This window comes from Ostrinia nubilalis, chromosome 28 (assembly GCF_963855985.1).
Source record: "Ostrinia nubilalis chromosome 28, ilOstNubi1.1, whole genome shotgun sequence".
Taxonomy (NCBI): domain Eukaryota; kingdom Metazoa; phylum Arthropoda; class Insecta; order Lepidoptera; family Crambidae; genus Ostrinia; species Ostrinia nubilalis.
The window spans coordinates 4,755,263-4,768,254 of record NC_087115.1 but is presented as its reverse complement, the minus strand read 5'-3'; the positions used below and the strand labels follow the sequence as shown (position 1 = coordinate 4,768,254).

Here is a 12,992-nt window from a genome sequence, read left to right as displayed (position 1 = left end):
GACAGCCGCTAGTTTTCTATAATTTGTGCGTCAATCTGTTGCCTACTTAAAATTGGTTACGTCATTTGTACTCCTATTTGTTCTTACGTTATGTAAGACTGAAACTTGTTTATTAAACAACCTTGATCTTGGAAACTTCTAGAAATATAAAGTAGTTACTTTAGTGAACTAAATATAAATTATTTTATAGATTCAATTGATACAAGAGTCAAGACGTCCGGTATAGATTGCATCAGTATTTTTATTAAATAAGTCATATTTAATTTTGTGGTTGTATCTTTTTAAATTAATTGGTTTCGTTGCGAGTTCAAGGTTGCATTGTATTTGGCAGAGGTTCCTAACTTTTTAGAGTAGGCGCACACCGTTGATTTTTCGTCGGCCGATAGTTTAGTCAGACAGTTGATCTGTATGGGAGTACACTACGCCGATTCGATTTGGCCGATTCTTCATACAAATTAAAATCGGGCACAACTATCGGCCAACTAAAAATCAACGGTGTGCGCCTACTCTTAAAATTCAAACAGTCTGACGGAATCCCTACAAACTTAACTGTAGGAAAGGAACTTTTATTATTACCAAATCTGCATTTTATTTTTTGTACTAAATAATAGTTAAATATGACTTTAAATTATGTATTTAACAACTACTTTTTTATCTTGGCACAAAAGGCGCTTCCTCTCTTAACCTCTATTTGTGTGTTATGGACTGTCCATAACACTGGTCTCATTTTTTTGTAGAGTAAATCCACATGTACATTATGGTTAACCTTAACTTCGAACTCCTACGTTCTTCTGGTTAATTTCGTTGCGGGTCTAATGACAGTTAACTTTCCCCCGGGACAAACTTGGCCTTCACTGGTTGGGTTATTGGCGGTCAAGCTGTAGATCCTGGCTACACAGGAGTTGCAGCGGTGGGAACGAGAGGAGCGAATAGTCCCGTTTATTTTGAGCTTAAAAATGTTAAGTATAAGATGACATTCTGTACTCAACATTTTAATATGCCCTGTTGTTCGTTCACCGTAAGTAAAGCGAATACAATAGAATACATCAAGTTTTATTTGACACTACATAATACAAAGTAACATTTCTACGAGGTTATTTAACTAACAGAGGTTCTTGACTCACGAAATAAGAGGTATTCTTTGAAATAGATGGTATCATAAGAAGGAGCTCAAGACTCTACTCAAACTTTATTTTAAATAGTTTTTGCCCGTGGCTTCGTCCGCGTTACATTTTGTTTGTCACAGAAAGACTTTAACGCACGTCCCTGTTTCAAAAACCGGGATAAAAACTATCTTATACCCTTTCCCGGGACTCGGAACTATTTATATTAAAAAATCGGTTCAGTGGTTTAGGCGTGAAAGCGTAACAGACAGAGTTACTTTCCCGTTTGTAAAATTAGCAGGGACTAGGGAGGGATTAGTTTTCGGTTGAGTTTCAATATGATTAAATGCTGTTGAAACATTGTTAACAAATAAATAAAATAAAACAAATAACATATTTAGATCAAATACAGGACCGTATACAGACGTATGTGAGAAAAATCGGAGTATTAGCTCCCAGTATTGATAGTAGCGCCTTCCAGTAAGGGTTACTCATAAAGTTAATATTCCTCCTTCGGAAGGAAGAAGAAAAAGAAACTTCAGAGGGCTTAGTGTGAGTTTTCATCAAACGCGCTCACTAGTGAGTGCGTCAATAAATGACATTAAACGTATGACGGATTGTACAGCGCCCCTAGCGGGAAACGTTCAAAAATTAAATTTTCATACATTTTTTAAACGTTTGATGTAAACTCACACTCAGCCCACAGTGTTCTACTATCCATGCATCGTGGCAAAAATCGGAACTAATAACCCAGTTCCCGTATTGATAGTAGCGCCCTCTTGTCAATGTCATATCTGGGACACTTGTCCAACTATACCAGTATTTTCTGACTAGTCTGTTGTTGTCAGAGGCGGCGTTAAGCGTGGGCGATGTGGGCCACCGCCTACGGCCTCGCGGTACAAGGGGCCTCGCGACTTAAAAATGTTTAAAGCGAGAATAAAACAAAAATAAGCCGTAATGGGTGCGACTCTGGATGGGTGTGACTCTGCAAAGTATATTATTTGTTATGGATGTGATTCTGGTTTGGTGGCATCTTGCCTAATGGCAAATCGCAAAAACTTCCCGATTAATCGGGACTATACGATGTTTACAGTTGATTTTCCAGAATATCGCAAATTCTTTGATACATAACGTTTGTACTGCCGGAATTCATTCTCCTCTGGAATGTCTCCAAAATTCCATTATTTTTGCCGTATCACTTACCGTTTTCGATATATCTGCGTGTGCAAATGACCTGCGCGTATCGATACGATTAATATTATAGGGAGGCACAGCTAGTATATTATGAACCTCAAGATGTATAACTCAAAAACATTTTACGAAACTATTGAATAAATAATTGATTTTTTGCAATATTGCAAATATCATAGGACTCATTGTTAGTACTGCTAAAGTTCATCACCCCTTCAGGAAACCCCCAAAATTTCATTATTTTTGCCGTATATCTTACAGTTTTCGAGATAATTATTTGCAACCAATTGTGCTGTATATAATATTATTATATGTACATTGAAAATGTTTGATTTTAAATCAAATGCGCGCTAAAAAATATGCCACAGGAGCAAATATTAAAACACTGTAACGATTTACATAACGTCCTGCGTGTGGGTGAGAGCAGTGACTTCCAACCATTTGAATTATATGAAGAATTAAATACAATGATCCCGAATTTACCCAACTTCATTAAAGACGTGAAACAGCTGCTGTCATACATAACAGAAAATAGCTTGAAAGAAATTTACCCAAATATTTACATTGTCATCCGAATTTTATTAACAATTCCGGTAAGTACAGCCTCTGCTGAAAAAAGTTTTTCAAAATTAAAATTAATAAAAAATTATTTGAGAAACACAATGAGCCAAGAAAGACTTTCAGCTTTGGCTGTTTTATCAATTGAATCAGAGCCCCGATTACGGTAATTTTTAACGTCTACAATCCAGACACGCTTCTCGATACGATTGGTCGTTCAACAGCGTACGTCAGCTGTTTTGACCAATCGTATCGCAGAATCGATGAAGCGTGTCTGGATTGTAGACGTTAAAAGTTACCGTAATCGGGGCTCAGATTTGGCATCTAGGCTGGATTACGATACCATAATTAAGGAATTTAGTAACGTTAAAAGCAGGAAATTTCTGTTTCTTTAATAAAGAAATCTAATGTTTTTTAAGATACACTTTAAGAAATGTATATCTCCACCTTTACCTATATTAACGATTTGTAATTTTTCATTTAATACTTATTAATCTAATTTGTATTTATATGAATAAAAACTTGGCAGTGTTAATTGTTTTGTTTGTTTTTATTATTTTATAAAATCCGTCTTCAGGTCGCCATAGAACAGGGCCTCGCGAAATCTGTCTTGCCCACATCAAATTTAGTTGTTGCCCCGCCACTGGTTGTTGTGTACCTCAAATGGATGACGTCATACCACAGAATAATAATAAGTACTACGTAGGTACGTGTACTTGCAGTTGTTATTCCTGAATCACTCGATAAAGGTGATAACAGATCTAATTTCGGTGTAAATAACCTTTGCTCGATTGATTAGCGCATGCGTAGTCTATTGATTATAGAATTAGGCTTTCAAATAAATCTGGGTTCGATTCTCAAGATGATTAGTTCATAAAAGTCGTTAAGACATTTCTTCATACAAATAGGCTTTTAAAAAGCGCTTTTACATGTCCCAGTTACTTTAACCTTACCACTGCTGCTTCAGAAATATTAAATGGACCAGGTGCTATATAACTATTCCCACCACTCGTTCCCACCGCTGCAACTCCTGTGTAGCCAGGATCTACAGCTTGACCGCCAAAAACCCGACCAGTGAAGGTCAAGTATGTCCCGGAGGAAAGTTAAACTGTCATTTGACCCGCAACGAAATTAATCAGAAGAACATAGTTGAGTTCGAACAAAGCCCAGACGTTGCAAAAATAATTTTATTGGACAATGAGTTTCAATTATAAAATCTGATATCGAATTGTCGAGTGATATCATAATAGGTATCTTCAAACTTGCTATCTGTTACCAAGCGAGATATGATTATGTCGATATTAACATAAGTAACAAACATAGCTCGTAAAAGATGGCCGTTGGGGCAGAAAAGTTCTCGAGTGGCGACCACGGGCCGGAAGACGTAGTGTGGGCAGGCCTCCCACCAAGTGAACCGATGATCTGATGAATGTCGCGGGAAGCGTCTGAATGCGGGCAGCGTAGGACCGGTCGTTTTGGGGAGGCCTTTGTCCAGCAGTGGACGTAATTTGGTTTGAACGATCTCTACGAGTACAGCAAGATACTTGAAAACGTAACAAACCGACCGCAACCGGAGGGTTACTCCGAAAAACGTTATCCAGTTTCGAATATTGCCATTCCTCTCACGGAAAGCGAGGTGCCAGCATGAGAAACGGTGGTAGATGACTCGAAACTACGTGAACAGCGTTTCGAAGTAGACCTCCAGTTATTTTTTGCATTTAAAATATTAATATGGATTACCATTAACGGCGTCCATTCTACGCAAGGCTCTTCAAGGTAAACCCTGAGGCTTATGTCTTTGTAATAGGTTATATTTTGGCATAAATCTGTAGCTTGATGTTGACTGAGTTTAGGCTGTTAACCATGGAGTCAATGAACGCGGTCAAACACCTTCACAGATTCAAAATACCGTTTTTAGGCATTTTCGGCAATTAACAACCTTACTGGAACCTACCATTAAAGTTAACAGAGAAATACAATACAACCATATTTTATTCGGATTTTATACCTATTCAAATTCGATTACTATATTTTTAGTCCCGTTAACCCTTCTCCAGCTGATGCGGCTAAATTAACAAAGCAGATCAGAATATTACTCTTTGGAATTCATAATACATTTTATTTCTCGTATGTGAATTCTAATTTTTTCAATTCCCAGACAATTTTTACCTGGCGAATTTGACATAATTTCTTATCATCATCACCAGGTTATTTATTCTCCACTGCAAGACCGACCGACGACTCTCTAATTAAACAGAAGTTAATGGTGGATTTTCTATACAAAAGCTGTCAGTCTAACTTATTTTAGCCATAAAACATATACGATTGAACAGTCGGTTGTCCGTTAAAAATAACATTGCTAACCATCAATCAATTGCTAATACTTAGAAGTTCCGTCAACAAGTCCGAACAAATTATCAATACCCTTTGTGAACTTTTTGCTAAGTCTTGCGTACATGACCCTTCCAAGTACATTTCTAGACGTCTGGATCCACACCTGCTGGGTTACTGCCCTTCAGGTAGGGTTGCCAGGCGTCCGGATAAAGACGGACATAGTTAGGCTTTTTGATTGCGTGTCCGGCCAAAATAACCGGTGTCCGGCTTGTCCGGCTTTAGTTAGGCCTTTTACATTTTGCAAAAAGCCCTCGCGGCTCGTCGCCAGATACACGACTCGCGCTCTGTCAGTAGCAGGGTTGGCAGGTGTATGGCTCCCCCCCTCCCCGTCACATGTCCGGCTTTTAGGGTAAAATGTCCGGCCAAATGAAGCACAGAGTCCGGCTTTTGTGTGTGTTTTTTTGTGTGCCTGGCAACCCTACCTTCAGGGCTGGGAAAGGGACAAAGGGCTACCAGTCTGCCACCCGAATAGGGTTTTGACCTTTAATGTCAACGTACGGAGTACGGTAGGCTAATAACTCTGAGGAATGATAGAAAGAAGTAAATAAGGCACACTATATTAAATGTATAGCTGTACGGTTCTGGCAGAGCAGAATATATAACCATTCTTCCCGTGGATGTCGTAAGAGGCGACTAAAGGGACAAATATGCGAGCATCAGGCCTCCCCAACCCGTCTGGCCAGTGTGGGGAGTGTAAGCCAAATCCTCCATTTGCCTCTGGTGAATTAGAGAGTCGTGCTCCTGCAATGGAGACTAAATGACCTGATGATCATTACATTTTGAACGTCGGCTAAGATGTTTTTAAAGTTATGGATTCAGCTCTAGAATGGCGATAAAAATGTCAGGTAATTGTCCGCCTATTGAGGTATACTCATCTCTGTCTAGCGACAGGTTTTATCTATCATTTTTCTCTTTTCTTCTCAATCATAATAAACAGCTTTACCTAGATATAGGACTACTTGTGCCACTTTAAAATACAGTAATGTTCCAGTCTACCTTTTTTGTATGTCATGGATCAAAGATGGACCAGTTTTTAAAGAATTTCCTTGCGTTTGTGTGGGATTTTCATCACCATCTCTGAAGATACGTTCTACGTAGTATTCAGTAGGGATCAACAACAATGTAGTTCAGTGACGCATATGAAAGTCGTGTGCAATTGAAAACGAGATTGATTTACTACACTACACACGTGCAGCAAGATATTTGTTTACAACTGTAACAATGTTAGATATTTTATGTTTGGCTCGCGACTGAGAGAGATGGTTCCTATTACAAAACATTAACAGGACTGTTCCCACCTCTCGTTCCCACCGCTGCAACTCCTGTGCAGCCAGGATCTACAGCTTTACCGCCAACCCAACTAGTAAACGTCAAGTTTATCCGGGGGAAAGTTAAACTGTTATTGGACCTGCAACGAAATTAATCAGAAGAACATAGGAGGATTCAAAGTTAATACTTACTCTAATAATTCACGTGCTATACAAAATGATGATGACTGTAATCAAGGTGTGCTAGTATTCTAGAATGTGCTCACTGTGATTCCCACCCACGTGATTCCAAGCAGATGTAAACCTAAATGTAAACAGGTGCTTTTTTACTACCAAAATGTCTGATTTTGACCTCTCGGACTAGAATCCATTTTCGTGTCTAGATTCAGACTGTCGTTTCAGATTAAATAGTTATCTTGGTTCATTTCCTTATCACACAGTAAGCACGTGGTGTGAAAGAGATAAAAATGTGTGAGCGAGACCGCGAACTATGACGAAATCGACATTGATTTACAAATGAGTCATTTCGTAAAGAAGTTATATTGTTTTTGATCAATAAGGTGATTGACTTTGAAATTTGCTTATGTAAACATTTACAAAACAATACAATCAATTTTCTTATTGTTTTATTATTTAAAAAAAAACTTGTTTCAAACGTAATGTCTTAAATTTATGCAACTCCATCTAGCGGCGAGTAGCTGTAACTATCTTTAATAACAATGAAAAATATTATTATTGATCGTAACAAGTGAGGAAATAAATTACGTTTATTCCCGATGTCCCCCACTATTTGTCCACCACTGGTGGACATCGAGAAAAAAAGTTGCAATGTCCACCAGTGGGGGACAGCGCTACTGAATTCTTCCCGTTGGGCCCTACTGGTGGACACTGAGAAGAAATGTGTTGCTCTGTCCCTCAGTGGTGGACATCAAAACCAAAAAAGTTCCGTTGTCCCCCACTATTTATTTTGTTTTCGTGATTATAAAAAAAAAAAAAAACATTTTCAATTCGTATCATAATTAAATATCATATCAAAATTTAAAAAAAATATAATTTTCAGTTTTTTAACATAATATGAAGGTTGACCTATTATGCTTTCTTTTTAAAGTGTATTGATGGCCTGCAAGCAAAAGAACTTTCCCACCTTTCCTATTTATGTAAACTTTTTCAATTTGTCGTGAACTAGATCCTGAAATTTCCGACATTATTACAGATAATAAGTGCAAAATAGTAACATTACCGACACAATAATTTGTGATAACATGAACATTGAACATTGTGGGTACTCGGAAAATTAAAAATGACAAAACCGTTCCGATTAACGCACACTTCCTAGGGGCGTCAGTACAAATTAAGGATTGTTTTAAACTATAATAAAAATGCTTTAAAAATGTATGTATTATAATAATTATTAGTATAAGATTTACTTAAAATGTTTGTATTCATGAACACAAATATAATAGTGGGGGACAACGGAACTTTTTTGGTTTCGATGTCCACCACTGAGGGACAGAGCAACACATTTCTTCTCAGTGTCCACCAGTAGGGCCCAACGGGAAGATTTCAGTAGCGCTGTCCCCCACTGGTGGACATTGCAACTTTTTTTCTCGATGTCCACCAGTGGTGGACAAATAGTGGGGGACATCGGGAATAAACGCTAGCAGCGGCCGCCGGCGACTTCGTACGCGTGGGTCCCGTTTTACCCCCGGAATTTTGCAATATCCCGTCTTAGTGAACACCTACGTTCTAAAAGGAACCCCCATGCAAAATTCGAGACTTCTAGCACTTGTAGTTTCTGAAGCTGCGTTTACACTGCGCGGAAATTAGCCAAGTCAAGTAAAAAAAACAGTGGGGTGGGGATGAAAAATGAATGAATTTCATCCCCACTCCTCTATTTTTTTGACTTGACTCGGCTAATTTCCGCATAGTGTAAATCCGCCATGAGATTTCGTGATGAGTGAGTGAGTCAGTGAGTCAGTGACCTTTCGCTTTATAGATATAGATGAATAAAGATGGACAGAACAAAAGCAATTCACTATGGTCACAAACTTTATTTATTACATTACAGCTTGAGCTAGCTAGGCCATCCGACGCCTCGACATTGGAAATCCATAGAAGGATATTTGTTACATAGAAGTTGTTTACCTTCCTGTTACAGAGTAGGTAAATAAGGTCATGTTTGACAAACAGATGTACAGCTTAGGCTGGGTTGCACCATCTTACTTTAACTTTGACAAACGTCAAAAATCTGTCAAACTCCATACAAAAAACACCGGTTATCGTTATAGTTACGGTCAAATTTAGGTGGTGCAACTCAGGCTTAGTGTACAGCAGGTGACAGCATATCAAGTCAACACTGAAGCATCTTAGATTGTTGTAATAGATGATATTTTGCTACAAAAATATAAACGTTAAGGTTTGACATGTACTTACCTACTTTTTTGTTAATGGGACTCTTTCTTTCTCATTTCGACCCCTATAAAGTCATGGAACTTTTTTTTATCCACAACGAGGAAGCTCTTGGCCTGTATCTCACCTGATGGTAAGTGATGATCAAGCCGAAGGTGGAATGGTGGAACTTAAAAGTAATTTATTTTCTGCAAATATGCTTTTTAAAAGAGCTTTTACAGCTGCACTTTGTGTAAAGTTACCACTAATTTTGACAGAAAAGTTATTAAAACCGGGTAACCGGGAAATCAATGTTAAAAATAGCACATAAGTTTCGTGCTAGATAAAGCTACACACAGCTTACACCACAAACTAAATACGCTAGCCTTGTTTTTAAGTAACATGACACATCAGCTGAAAATAATTATGCTGTCTACTAGCACCTGTTTCTACGACAACCTAGGTGTACCTACTATTCATTTTATATGGCAAATGAATCACACATCGTGCGATGCGTTTGTGACCACAAATGGTGGTGTGTTCCAATGGATTGACTTCCTAGTTCAAAGCTGATAACAGAAGTAACAGAACTATGTTTAAATAAAACTCCCTTTGATAGGTAGTTAAAAACCCAAAATCGCTTCTCTCCGACGTTTTTTGTGTAGCCCATTTTGAATTTGAAACTGCCTTGAAAGTAATGTACAGGTTCACATGCTCATTATTAGCACGAAAGCATGCCAGTTTGAGCAATTTATACATAGTAGTTATGTGTGTCGAAACTCGAAACATTGCAAATAATAAGCATGCTTATTTCGAGTTGTTCAAGCATAATAGCATGACATTAAGCATGTGTAACTGTACCTTTACTTTGTCTAGGATCCCGTAAAAAAGAAAATATGGCTTACGTCGTGAATCTTTGTGCGTATAGCAAATGTAATGTTTTCTATTTCGATCGTACCAGCTGTGAGACGACCTTGCCTCGCCTTGACCGCCCCCGACCTCATTTTGACGGGCAAAAATGATGTTCAACTTTCTCCGAAATGCAGACATTGACTCGGCTCAAAATAAAAAATAATTTATGAACGCCACGCCAAAATAGCTTTATTGCATTATTCGTTTTAAACATTCATTCGTGCACTGCCAAATGAGTTCAACAAAACATATGATTTTGTGATTGACCGTTTAAAAAGAGGGCGCTAAATACTGACAAGGTTGCAATCTTAAATAGAAAAATTCCATTCAATACTGATAATTATCTGATATTATATTTTACTTATCTTTTTTCTATCGACTCGCAAAATAACTTGTTGATTTACGTGCATTGCAAGACATTATAGCGCCATCTAACGGGCGATCAGTAAAGCTGTATCATGCTTTCGACAATACCGCCATCTAGCGTCGAGTAGTCGAACTACGTTATTTAGCAGCTTTTGATGTCAGCATGTGGTATGTTGTGTTTTCACTAGATGGCGCTCAAGCGTGCTTTTAAAAGAACTTTGAAGTATTTGTGTTTTGTAAAACGTTTAACAGATGGCGCTAGTAGTTTTCTTGTGAAGTTGATTCTCATGTTAATTTTTCAGTTGTAAGAAAAATAGTAGGATTTTAGAAATACATACAGGAAAATATTAATTTACTTTTTATTTTAAGCTATTTTTCGAATAACTTCCATTGAAAAATAAAACCATTGCACTTGATTAATCGCCGATGTATGATTAGTATTCCTTTTCGAACCCCATTGATTTCTTTTTATGATTAAAAACTAATTTACACCCCGCTGTGTACGTAGAGAGGTTTTAATAACTCTTTACATTAATTTCTTGAAAATAAAAACCGACTTTAGTTAGGTTCCAGAGCTACTATTAAGTATTCTGTGTTTTTTATGAGAACCTCTTTTTGATGAAGTCGGTTAAAAATTAGTGACGTAGTTTTGCGATTTTTCACTATAAGAGTAATTTGTCTCATTAGGTACTAATTAGAGAAATAAAATGTAATTTTCAAATTGAAATCAAATCAAAAAGATCTTTATTTGTTTAGACGTCAGATTTACTAAGACGACTCTTCTTTTTGTTTTTTATTCACACTTGTGTTAAGGAAAGTCCCTCTTTTCCTACAAATCCAATGAATTGTACTAACTGAACTGTTTCTTCTTGTTACAGGACATGGACCTGATCGAGGTGCTGTGGAAGCAGGATGTGGACATGGGATTTTCGCTGGAGGACCCTGTGCAGTTGGTAAGTACTCTACTTCAGCATTTTTAATTTAAAACTTAAAAAAACCAACCTTCTTAGGTGGGAAATTGAACCGGCGAACTTTCGCCTAACCGGTGACTGCTCTGAGGGCTTAAACTGGGTTGCACCATCTTACTTTAACTTTGACAAACGTTAAATCTGTCAAACTCCATACAAAAAACACCGGTTATCGTTACAGTCAAAGTTAGGTGGTGCAATCAGTGTGAGTAGTGAGTACATCAAAAGTCGTCACTGGCGAGCTCGTTAAAAAATTAAATGAAGATTTTAGTTCTTGAATGTTTCCGCTTGGGGCGCTGTACAATCCGTCATACATTGAATGTCACTTTTTACGCAGTCGACATCGAATGCGTTTGACGTAAACTCACACTACGCCCCACCATTGAGCTGAACTTGTAATTTGAGTAACATTGGGAAAACAAAGGATATTTATTTATTTTAGCCTTTCAACAATGGGCAAACTAAAATTGCAATGATAAATATCTAAATGAAAAGCAGTCTTTTTTACTTAAAAATTATTAATAACGTGAAAGTCTAAAAAAAACCACTTTAATTTTGTTTATTCGGTTACATTTCCAATGTAATTTGTATCACTCAACAAATATCTCACTGTTAATATTCTACTATTACTAGACTACTATTCGTCACAAGTCTGGCCAGCATAGTAAATTGGAGAGGGCCATGTTCCTACAATGCAGACTAAATGACCTGATAATAGGGATGATGACTGGGTAATGAAATCGAAATTCTATTTAGTCCGTAAGACAGATAATTAGAAAATATTAGACTCGTATTTTTTATTTTTTTCCATAATCGAATAATTACAGTATTATATTGAGTTCAAATGTCGCGTCACGTCACTTTTTAGTAAAAATTCTACTCAAACGTGACGTATCGTGCCATTTCAACTCGATGTAGCACTGTTATTATTTAATTATGAAAGAAAATAAAAAATATGAGTCTAATATTTTCTAATTATCTGTCTGACGGACAAATAATTGAAATTTTGTCATCTAGCCTATTATGAATTCTTCAGTTAATACGTGGGGAGAGTAGACCAAATCCTCCATTTGCTTCTTTTGATAGGGTTGTGCTCCTGCATTTGAGACTAAATAAGCTGATGATGATTCTTCAGCTAATACTATTCCAATTTTTCAAAACAGGAGGGTCCTCAAGCAACCAAGGTGGCAAGCGATGAGATTCGCAAGGAACCGCTCACTGAGACGATGCAGAAGAAGAAGGAAGAAGAAGAAAGCATCGAGAAGGTGAAGGCTTCGCTGCTCAACGAGGACGTTAAAGAAGTAAGTGTTTTTATTAAAGTTTTGCGACCATTTTCAGTAGAAAGTAACAAAAAGTAGGAATACTCGCCGTGCAAAATAACTAGGGATCAAAATATAGCACGAATGGGCTTATTTATTTTTGATTTTAATTAATATAAATCTAGTCACATTCAGCGTCAAATAGTTCGTGACACTCAAAGTAGCCAAAAAGATCGCAACACGTCTTTGTTATTATTATTATTATTGGTTTTTGGGCCTTTATTTGCGCCAACTCGACCAGGTTTGATCTATTGTGGCAGCCCTTGTCTTTAGAGTTCACTGCTTAGTCCCGTTGAGTCTATAAATTTCCAGATTCTTTGGAGCGTGATATCTGCTATCTCATCCGGGTGCATGATGTGTCGCCCGAGATGGATACTTCTTTTGCTTATAAGCGGGAAGCATGAGCAACGTCTTTGTTACAATTGGAATAAGGTTGTGTTGTCAACTTTTTGGCCACTTTGGGTGTCACGAACTGTTTGACGCTGACTAGTACAGTCAGTTCAATCGATTCAATTCGTTGTTAAA

General features: G+C 37.5%; 1 protein-coding gene across 1 annotated transcript in view; it reads left to right on the top strand.

The window, feature by feature from the left end:
* LOC135085311 (segmentation protein cap'n'collar-like) overlaps window positions 1–12,992 on the top strand; it is a 121,394-nt gene that overhangs the window by 28,073 nt on the left and 80,329 nt on the right. Inside the window, exons 3-4 of the mRNA XM_063980100.1 lie at window positions 11,059–11,133; window positions 12,312–12,449. Coding sequence (XP_063836170.1) covers window positions 11,059–11,133; window positions 12,312–12,449 — 213 coding nt within the window. The remainder of the gene's footprint in view (window positions 1–11,058; window positions 11,134–12,311; window positions 12,450–12,992) is intronic.